Consider the following 11,520-nt stretch of genomic DNA (forward strand, 5'->3'; position numbering starts at 1 on the left):
AGCGGCTAGAAAGTGATGATAATATAAAAGGGAGGCGGTAGTGGAGAGCGAGGGCGGCGGTGGAGAAGGAGGGCGGCGGCGGAAGGTGATAGAAAGTCGATAAGAGTATGTAATGATTAGAGCAAATGAGGAAATGAGGGTATATAAGGGTATTATGTTTAAGTAGGGGTGTTTTGGAAAGAAAAAAAGTGCTGAATTAAGATATCCAATACTCTTTATAAGGGAGTATAGATATAAAATACTTAAGATTCTTTGCGTATATGTCATCTTTGCACAACCAATGTTATTGATTTAAGGTGTATGAAACTATGAATCACCATGGGTACAAAGATTTTTTCAATAGTATAGTAATCACACTACAATATAACCTCTATAAATTAATAATATTAGGACCAAAGTATTTTATTAATTTAACGAGATATTATTATATCAATAAATTAATAAATTATTAATTTAAAGAGATTAATGTATTGCTTTCAAAATTTTCATGTCGAATATACATTCACCAATTTGAAAAACTTGCCAAGTTCATTGTTTTGAATTAAAGATAGCTCAATACATATTGTTCTAAATTGATCACTATAAATATCGTATGGTAAGTTTTAAATTCACATCAATTATGGCTTATAAAGTAAAAGGTGATAAAAAATCAACCATGATCAATCAACAACAAAAACTTTTATGCGTATATAAGAAAGATCACCACTTTTTGATGACCAAGTTGAGGATGATTTATGAGCTTAGAAAGAAGCATTGTAAGCGGCAACAACTCATCACAACTTTTTGGTGTAATACGATAAGACGATTTATCAACTCTTAAATGCAATGAAAGAATTTAAAGATGAACTTAATAGGACTTGAAGCTAAAATAAAATTAAGTGACTATATATTCATTTTCTTACTAGACAACCTTTAAATTTTGGAATATTTTTGTAATTATTAATTTGTAGTTTCATTGGGACCAACATATTTACACGAGGGTTTCAAAAAAAATTTTATCTTATTATTTTATTGATTGGGGTCCAATTTTGTACTGGTCCCAGACAAATTATTAATTTTATCAAGTATTAAATTATAGAGGTTATATTGTATTTATGAATGTATCTCCTGTCACACCCCACCTTAGGCGGAATCGTAGGATATAACGAAAAGACATAACATAGCACATGTAATTTATAATAGAGTTTTATTAAATGAAATCCAAAGAAATGTAATTCCCACAGTGGGATAAGTCTTAGGCAACATGCCAAAGTAAATAGCAAATGATGTAGCAATTAGCAAATAGAAATCAATGCTCAAATGCAAACTAAAAACCCATGAAGGATCTTGTTATTGGTCTCACTAAGTCCTTATTCTCTAGCTCCTCAAACGTTGTTATTACCTGAAAATGAATGCTCGAGAATGTCAACATAATGTTGGTGAGTTCGTAGGTTTAAAGTAATACAAATGAATTTGATGTGCATGATATATGAGGTTTGGACAATAGTGTAAATATAAACATGTAGTAGCATGTATGCATACCAAATACTGATCAATGCCATCATAGTTATCCAACAACACAACCCCATCACTCCTGCCAGCAACACAACCTCATCACTCCTGCCAACAACTCAATCACACATTGTATACCAACAAACTACCAGCTGGAGTATAAAGTTGGTCGATAGTTATCAAATAGTCTTCAATAGATATCAACAGACATCTATTGCATCATAGAAATCAACACAAACAAGCTAGCATACACATTTGATAATTACACGTATTTGTCCAATAAAACAAACTAGTTTTAGCACAGCTAGTAAAGAAATGAAAAATGTTTTGAGCATCATTTTCCCCCAAAGAAATAAAATAAAAAAGGGCCACGAAACTCACCTCAATAAGCAAGTAGTTGTGCAAAGTCCAAAAGATCATTAGAATCTACACAACATATTGCACAAGTTATAATTATGGACATGGTCAAGAACCGTCCATTGTAACCCGTATTTGATGAAATACACATATGGTTACTTTCAAAATATTCACAACCTGATTTCTCATGTATTATTAAGTTACGAGTCACATAACTTAATATAGAGTATTCGTTTTAATGATTTATTATTGATTTCCACAAGTTCATATTCACTGAAATTTTTGGTAACTTTATCTATTTTTAATTAGAATGAAACGAACAATTTCAACTTTCAAATCTTAACCACTGTAACCGTAGAGTGTTATATAGTTACATGAATTTTTACATAATTTATTTTGTACGCTAACTATTTTTAAAAATTCGATAATTACAAACTAGTCAGAAAAGTTACTGTTTGGGCACTAAATTTTTTTTATAAAAGTTAAAGACCTCTAAAGCTTCAAAAAAATCCATTCTTTTTACTATCAACTCTTAACATCTTAAACATATTCCCGGAAAAGCATAAACTTCCAGTTCTTAAATTTGACCAAGATATGACTATTTGAAGTCGACTCAAGTCTGTTCGGAAAACTCAGATTTGTGCAGTTTTGTTATAAAATTCGTTTGACAGCCTTAAATTTCATATTTTGACACGAAACCAACTCCACTAGAAAGTACACTTCCTGAACTTAATTTTAGACACCAAAAACGTGACTTAACCATCTTCCACGACCAAGATACGATCTTTCCAAGTTAGCAAACTAAATCTGTCCAGATTCTGAAGTAATTACAACTTACTATTTTAAAGACTACTACAACTAAATATGTATATATAAATTTTCAAGTCTTCCAACACCTATTTAAATATGTTATTATGATTTCCATGCCTTCATAATTAGTTTTCTTAAATTATATTAATTACTACTCTAAAATTATTACGTAAACATTTATGATTAATGTGATCTATACTTCAAGCTCTTGATTTAACCTTAAAAGTCTTTCATTAGTTATTATAAATTTTGCCAAAATATATATTAATCAAATAGGTTACTCAAAATATAAGATTAATAAATATAAAGATAAATTTATATATATGAAAAGATAAGATAAGTAATTTACCCCAAAATTGATGATCATTCCTTAGATACCTTAACAAAACAGAATATAATTCTATAAGGATTTTAAACATAGATTTTTATATAATAATATCCTTTGAAATACATTGAGAATTATATTAACTTATAAAAAAAAAAATCCAAAAATCCTTCAGGTGAATGTTTGGCAATTATGTGATAAATAAAAAAATATTGGTTCGGTGGTGATGTTTTGTTCGACGGCAGGGACACAAAATCAAAGAGTTTTAGTTTTATGTAGGCTATTTGCTTTATATTTATTATAGGTATAAGTGTTTAAGTTAGTATATAATTAGACTATATTATTATTAATAATAAGAATAATTCAAATGGGATGATCCCCTTAGCCGTAAATTCCAATCCACAAGGTTGGAAGGATATGTTTTGATATTTGATATAACCTCATCAAATTGAATTTGAACTTTTTAATTGTTTTAACTTTTTAATTTGATAGTATAATAAAACTATTATTATTATTACTACCTATAATTATTATAATTTACCTTAATTATAAATTTTGACTCACCACTAAGTAGTGTATAGAGATTTATAAATGTCTAGAAGTGAATATGACATATAACTAGGGCTGTCAATTTCGACCCAACCCAAAACCCAACCCGAACTCAACCCGAAAAAAATCAGGTTAGGGTTGAGTATTTTCGACCCACCAACCCGCCAACCCACCAACCTGATTTTTTCTGTGTTGGGTCCGGGTTGGGTTGTTGGGTTGTCAGGTCGACCCGCCAACCCAATATCTTTAAAATAATTGAATTATATATAATAGTTCATACTCCACATTACACTAATTCATACGTCCTATTCTCATTTTTTATATTTCTAACTTAAAGTAACTTCAAATATGAAATAAAAGGAGGATTCAAAATTCTGTGAGATGATAAGTGATGTAGGATGAGACGGTAAGTTTGTTAATTTTGTGTTAAGTATTAACAATACCCTCGTATTTCTTTCTTTTTTGTACCCTTCGTTTTCGGCATACACCATCAATGATAAAGCTTTATATTGGTTGATTTATTCCATTTTATATTTATATATATTTGCTTCTCAGGTCACATGGGTTGGGTCATGGGTTGGCGGGTTATGGGTCAGGGTTGAAATTTCTGACCTGAAACTTTTAGTGGGTTGGGTTAGGGTCGGAGTTTTTTAACCCACCAACCTGCCAACCCGAACCCGAACTCATTGACAGCCCTACATATAACCATATGTCTTGCAGAGTGATTAAATCATAAACTATTGGAATCAAAGTAATAAAAGTCACATATTAGAATGATCACAACATCTTCACACTTGTTATACTATGTAGGCACATTAACTAGTCAAGAAATTAGGAATACAAATTAGAGACTATAATGAATTACTGGTTTTGATGACGGATGTCACATCTCCATAACAACCGGTTAGATATCAAAAACCAATAGTTCAAGCTTAATTCTATGACTGATGTTGTAAAACTTAATTTAATAAACAAAATCTGATAAATTGTTTGTCACTTACATTGTTAGGACAAGATGTATATAAATATCAATGTAGGCCATAATAAAATTAGTTATATATGTTACTTTATCTTAATTATTTATACTTTTATCTTTGTTAGCATATAAAACAAGCTCCTCTTTTCCATTTCGATTGTTTTATCTTTAGAATACTAGTTGATCAACCCGGGTTTAACCCGGGTTAATTGATAAACGCTTTGCAAATAAACCGAATGATACCCGGATAACTTTAAAATATATTGTTATATTAAAATGTATAAAAAACAACTTTAAATAAGTTGAAAATTGTGATAAATTATTATGTAAAAAAACGAAACTAAACGGAAACAATAGTATTGTAGTTGTGGACACACGTTAAAACACATTCGGTTGGCAAAAACAAAAACAAAAATGTTGTTTAGAAAGAAAAAAAAAACACCATAGTTTTCAGTCTATTATAACGAAAAAATAGGTTGATTAAAACTTACATAATATTGTGGATATTTAATAAAAATCTATATTGATGATACATATTTAAGAAAATAATATTTTGAATTTTATATAAAAAAATATGATGATGCTAATTAAATTAAAAGGATGTGTAGTAATACAATTTTTAAAAAATCTTAATCAACCAGGATGCAATCCAAGAAGTTACAAATATATTTCGTTATAATAAAAACAAAAATAAATTTTGTTATAAGAGGCATACATTGATCCTAACATTATCAAATATTGAATTCGATAATGAACAAAATATCATAACTATAAATTTGTAATTAATAAAAATTGTTATAGGAGAACATTAATTAGGCTATACAAGCTTCAAAGTATAATAATATTAGCATAATCACTATGTAATAATAATATAACCTACAACCTATAAAAACAAAACATAATTTACGTATTTATAACCATAAACTCAATACACCAGCGAGGTAGACTAATAGACATGTAGTTATGCATTTTAATTTCAAAATAAATTGTTACATAGAGATAGATATATAGAAGATATCCTTAATTTTGATTTATAAATATTTTATCAATACTTAAGTGAAAATTTTAAACTATGATGACTAAATAAAAAAAATGCTAGATTAGAATAATTATATTTTTGTAATGTGACATCATCATTAATTATATAGAATGTAGGAAAGAATTAGAATATGACACATATGATTTTTTGTTCTATAAACAATCTTCCTTTATTAATAATAGAGATTCTAAATATATCCTTAATATAACTAATAAACTTATTAAATATCCAATAAACTTTAATGAAGTTAGTTTATATTCAATTATTAAAATAAGTACACTATTTTTTTAAATAAAAAACTACACTACTTATCACTGCCAGTCACCGTCATCATTACATTGCCATTATCATTATCACCGCTATATCGCACAAGTATTCGTCAAGTTAAAGATAACTACGGATGTTTTAACTTTTAAGGTATCTTTAACTGACGAATTTAAATGTCCAAATTTGATTTGCTCGGTCTTTTTACTCTAACTTTGACCGTAAGTATCTTTGTTTGTATAATAGATTATCAAATGAAAGTTATATCAATGAAAACTACATCTAAAGCTCAATCATCCGTATATTTTACTTCAATTATTGTATAACATACACGAAGCAATTTACGGTCAAAGCTATGAAAGATTGACTTCAAAAGTTAAAATATGACATTTAAATTGAGACGGAGAGTGTAATGAAAAAAAAAGACTCATGTAATTATTTAGCTTTGATTTGACATATCTTTTATAAGCCTTTTTCTTTTTTGACCTATTTAGCTTATAAACTTTTCATGACTTACCTGTAAAATCTTTAATTCAAGTAGTAATCTCTTGCAAACTCAACTCGTTTGTTGTATCCCTGATGAGGAAGGTTTTAATACAGGAATCATACATAGTAAATTCAATAGAGCATCAGGTATTGCCTTCTCTAATATACTATATATTCCCATTTTGAATGTTAACAACCAATACCACATTTCACTCAATGGGCCGGTTCGGGTTACCAGATAGGCATTATCTTCAAGGACACATTATCTTCAAAACTATCATGAACGTGCCTAAAGAGACGATTTTTTGGAACCATTTCAGGTAGGCATATCAGTGTGGTTGCCAAATGCAGGAGTCAACTTGTATCTATTACACGAGGTCACATAGTTGAGGCACCGATAAAATATCATTACAGTGACTATAGCAGATAAATAAGATCTCACAAGCGCATGGGAACACATTAATCCATTCTCAATTCAGGTGATCGTAGTCTCCAGAGAGAAGGGGGTAAATTCAACCTTGCTGACTCATAATGGGTAATCTAGCTGAGGGTTTGAGAAGAGCTGGTTAATCTACAGTGTAGTTTATATCTTTAAGAATCATTAAAAATAGATAATATGTTCTCTGGATGCTTCCATAGTGTTGTGAGTATTTAGAAGAAAAGACATATGTTAAGTGTAGGGTATCACCAAATGCTTACAATATGTTGCTTATACGAGTTTTTTTAACTTCGTAAATGTGGTATGCTTTTGAACACATGGGATGAGATCATGAGATAGTGTTATCTTTCTAATGTAGAAGGTTTCTAGTATATTGCATATTATTCATGGGCAGGCTAATTTATGCTTAGGTGAATATCAAAATTCTGGTTTCAAGTGAAGTACAGATGTCCAGTATACTATGTTTAAAGATTTCAAAACGGAGTTGTGATGAAAATGCACGGAAATGTTGGTGAGCTAAAGGGTGGTACTTTTGAGGTTTTATTGTGATAAGTTGTAGTTATGCTGTATTTGAGTGTTCATATGGATGGCTTAGGCTATCCGGAGTGGGGCGAGAGAGAGGAGTGATCCAACGGATTTCGCTGGTGGGTTGCCTGCTACACCACCCCCACCAGGCGATATGCATAGCAAGCGATCCATATGGGTTGCCAATTTTTTGTTGACTATATCACTTTGATCTGACAAAAGTACACAAAAGTCCACATTTAGTACACATAATTTTGTTTCCTAGTGTGTTTAATAATTAATATTAATAATTTTATTGCCACATGTCACAAAAGCCTACCCCACCTTCCAGGTAACTCCACTCCCCCTATTTTTCACAGGCAACCTCCAGCTGGTGCAAGTAGCCCAACCTCCGGCATTACCACTCCGGACAGCCTTAGCTTCTTGCAAATTGTTGCAATTCAGGCACGTGCCTAAGCATTTTGTCAGGTTCATAAATCTCTTTCCATCTCTTAATAGTTTGTGTTGATTAATTGTGAAGTAATTAGTACGAGTAATTATTATCTGAGTTCTCCTTCTTATGACCTACTGCAAAGTCAAAACCTGCTTATAAGAACAGAAAAAAGAAAGCATATAGGGTTAGGAAGTTGAGAAAGCAAAAACCCAACACTACAGTGATGTAGCATTTTGTAGGCTTCATTTTAAAATTTAAATTTGTTAGAAATTTAGCAAATACTCAAATAGTGAGCCATAAACTTTAGACGTTTGGTGCTCTTAATCATAGAAACAGTTAACTTGATCAACCCTTACCGTTGTAGATCATAGGAGTTACAAAACTCAAATGCTGTAATCGTATCATATATCTACAGAGCACAAACTAACACTGTGGTAATCTTTCTTTTAGTGCCACAACGAGAAAATGGGGATATCTATCGATCTTTACGTCTAAAACTATATTTTCTGTCGAGTTAATGTGTACTCTAATCACTTTGGTGGAAATGAGTGGTTTGGCTAGATCGTCGATGATGCATTGATGCGTTACTACATAGAAATTCAGGGTTACATATAAGAAGCAATCACTTAGTAAATGAGTAACTATACACTTAGCAAAACTAGTTTAGTATTACAGTATTACCAATGAGTTTCTTTTTAGTTTGTATATCCTTATAGTCTACTGGCTGAGCCAGAAAGTATGCATAAGGGGGAATACAATCCGATTTGAACTTTATTGGGAGAGGAGATCCTATTATATATATTTGATTGGATGGAATGAAGTAACTATTACTAAGGAATGGAATGGACGAGGGAAGAGAGTAATTGTCATGCTGAGATGGTTTGTTGCAAGGGGATGAATTTCGTATAAATTTTGTATAATATGTATGGTATGATTTTTAGACCCTAATTTTGACTCCTCCTTTGATGTATTATCACTATTCCATGGGATTTTTGCAATGCCCCCTTCACATAAACCGGGTAAATCTCCTATGAACACAGAACATTGCTGCTAGTAAATTTGAGCATGAGAACTCCACAATGTACAAGAGTTATTTTTTTTTCCACAATTTCTGTAGAATTGTTTATAGATACTATCATTGACATCCCGAAACCTGATCATACTTTTCTTGAATATTTGGATACGTGGACTCACCGACAAATAAAACCTCGCCTATTAAATCTTGACAACCCATAGTCTCATAGTAGCGTATATTTTACGCAACTCAGCAATTACTGTCTGGCAAATGTAACGTCTTTGTTTTTTTTTTTATATAAATCAAGGATAGTAACTACCTGCTTTCAGGGTTTTACGTTATTAAAGACTTGGTTATGCCACTAGTTTCATATAGATGCTGTAATAGGTAGAGATAATGTCTCTATAAGTCATTGTGATTTGTGCTTAAAAGGATTATGCATAGTTCAATTGGGTTTGTTGATGTCTGATGTATGTAACCTCTTTGGTTCTTTCTGGTTAACTGAGGTATCCAACCCACTTTGTGAGCCGACTAATCCCATGGCAACCACCCGCTCTGCTGGTAGCCCAAAGTCGTCGTGAGGTTCACAAGAGGGTATAGATTTTTGCACCTTGTTTTTCTTTTATGAATTAAATTTAGTCGGTGTGGCATTAACTCGTATTGATGACTTGGTAATGTCACCATTGGTTTCGTGTATTCTTTGAACTCTATAGAGAGTAATGTCTTTTTAAGTCAATGTGGTTGCATCTAATAGGGTTATAAATTGTCTGTCATTTTGCTCTGATTGAGAGAAAGGTATGTGAGATTTGAGGTTTACAATTTCAACAAGTAAATTTATGGTTCATGAGTTCTTAAATCTGCATCTCTTAAATCTGCGTCTGATTCAAATCAAACTTGCCCGAGTAGGATTTTTTTCTTTGAAATAAACATAATCAGAAATATATGAAGGTGTTAGAATTACAGTTTCGTCAAGTAAATTTATGATTGTCGGGTTCTTAAATATACACCATATTTATTATATCATCTTTAGATTCATTAGGAAGCTTATCTTACTATGCTTAAACGGTAATCCTTCAAATATTTATGATTGTTTTGTGATGTTCAAAGGTATTTGTAAGATTCCAATTTGTTGAAAAATATATTTGGGGATCTTTCTGTTTAAAAGAAACTGTAGAGAAATGTAACTTCAATTCTTATAATTTTCAATTCCATTTACTAATTTTATAGTTTCGAGGAAAATTCAAGTATGTCTGTCATCATCTATTTGAGATTAAAAGTATTGATTCTGATTCATGATGTTGTGTCATATTTATCATGGGATTAATGATCCAAAGCAGGAAGATGGCGCATTTGCATGACTTGCCCCTTGACCTTCTGGATCTTATCATCGTATTGTTAGCAATATCCACTGATGGCGCCAGAGACCTGACAAGATTTGCAGCAACGTAAGTATTCACAACCAACATATTTCTTATATGCTTCTTAATAATGCTACTTGGAGTGTTCTTAGTTATCTCACTTAGAATTTTGTGCAGATGCAAGCAGATTAAGATAATGGCTGAACGACTACATATCCAAAGTATAGTCAACTTACACCAGTTGACTTTTACAGATGACTACACAAAGCATCATCACCCTCATGACCTCCTTTGTGAGTGTGCCGCAGCTGGAAATCGAGAGGCCATGTCCATACTTGCAATGGTAACGATTTATGCAGAATTGTCTGAATATATATTTATCTCTTTTAAAATCGTGATCGCCCACCAAGGCGCCAATATTACACTCATTTTGTACATTAAGGTTCATTTGTATTTTTATGTTCAGTTTTTATTCATTGATTACATGAAACAGGCTCCGCCGCGCCCCCGCCTGCGGGGGGGGGGGGGTAGGGGGGCCAAAATGGATTGCTCGTATTTCTTTTACTCATCAACACTCTTTGATCTGTTTTGGACCTTCGCAGATTATTATTAATACGGGTACAATTTTAGGGCGTGTCAAGACGGGTCAGTCAATTCGAAGTTGATCCATCAATATCTTTTTGTCTTATATTAAAAGTTTATTATGAATAACTAAAACAAACACCCTAAGTAAGTAAACATGGTTAAAAAGCTATTAAGAATGATCCAATATTTCACATAAGAGTTGTAAGTAACTGCTATGCCTTGTAATTTTTTTACCGTTAAACATGTTTCATTTTGAACTTTTTTTAAGACAGAAACGAATCTTATATGACCCAAAACTTATACATTTTCAGTCAAATAGGTTGAAGTTACTCCATTTATTAGACTAACAATACAGAATTTTTTTGTATTATTATGTTTGCAGGCTATTTTGTCTGGCGACTCCTGGTTCAAGCATATGTTAGAGGATCGCAATAAACGATCACGTGAATTGAAAATGTCGGTATATGGACTAATGCATTCCCATACACTTGTAAGATCATTTATTCGCTATGGCTACTGCACTGATATTTTAAAGATGCGTCGACACTTGCTCAACTATGTGGCCTCATGTGCTGGATACCGGGCAGCTTGTGCATTTGGCATCCTTACTGCTGTCAATAAAATGTGTTCTGAAATGGTTCACAAAATTAATGCATATCGCCTTTCTGTCAGAGAATATGATAGTTTTGGAAACAATCTGTCCTTGGAGATACTTAACAAGGACTTGGGTGATGATCGTAAAAAAGTGCTCGTCATATTTGATAAAGTTTTCCCTTCGAAACCTATTTGAGTTTTAGGACTTCAAGTAAATGATAAATATATAATGTTATAAGTTTCTGGGTTGGAAATATGAATTTACAGACTAAGA

At 31.7% G+C, this 11,520-nt stretch overlaps 1 protein-coding gene across 5 annotated transcripts; it reads left to right on the top strand.

Annotated features, from left to right (window-relative positions):
* The first annotated feature begins 6,746 nt into the window (after nt 1–6,746).
* On the top strand, nt 6,747–11,520 carry LOC122583009. 5 transcript variants are annotated; one of them, XM_043755443.1, is made up of 5 exons: nt 6,747–6,776; nt 7,621–7,729; nt 10,047–10,154; nt 10,245–10,410; nt 11,035–11,520. In XM_043755443.1, the coding sequence occupies exons 3-5, from the start codon at nt 10,051–10,053 to the stop codon at nt 11,440–11,442; spliced, it is 678 nt and encodes a 225-aa protein (XP_043611378.1). In that variant the 5' UTR covers nt 6,747–6,776; nt 7,621–7,729; nt 10,047–10,050; the 3' UTR covers nt 11,443–11,520. The 5 variants fall into 5 exon arrangements, with proteins under 5 accessions (XP_043611378.1, XP_043611379.1, XP_043611380.1 ...); XM_043755444.1 differs by lacking the exon at nt 6,747–6,776 and having other exon boundaries at nt 7,335–7,729; XM_043755445.1 differs by lacking the exons at nt 6,747–6,776; nt 7,621–7,729 and adding an exon at nt 9,010–9,303.

The sequence above is a fragment of the Erigeron canadensis genome, chromosome 9 (genome assembly GCF_010389155.1).
Source record: "Erigeron canadensis isolate Cc75 chromosome 9, C_canadensis_v1, whole genome shotgun sequence".
NCBI lineage: Eukaryota > Viridiplantae > Streptophyta > Magnoliopsida > Asterales > Asteraceae > Erigeron > Erigeron canadensis.

What these genes read in the sequence shown, in the direction of transcription:
- LOC122583009 (XM_043755442.1), top strand. Translation starts at nt 10,024, where the DNA reads ATGGGATTAATGATCCAAAGCAGGAAGATGGCGCATTTGCATGACTTG. An exon ending in CTGACAAGATTTGCAGCAAC is followed by an intron (nt 10,155 to 10,244) that starts GTAAGTATTCAC and finishes AATTTTGTGCAG; the next exon opens with ATGCAAGCAGATTAAGATAA. An exon ending in CCATGTCCATACTTGCAATG is followed by an intron (nt 10,411 to 11,034) that starts GTAACGATTTAT and finishes TTATGTTTGCAG; the next exon opens with GCTATTTTGTCTGGCGACTC.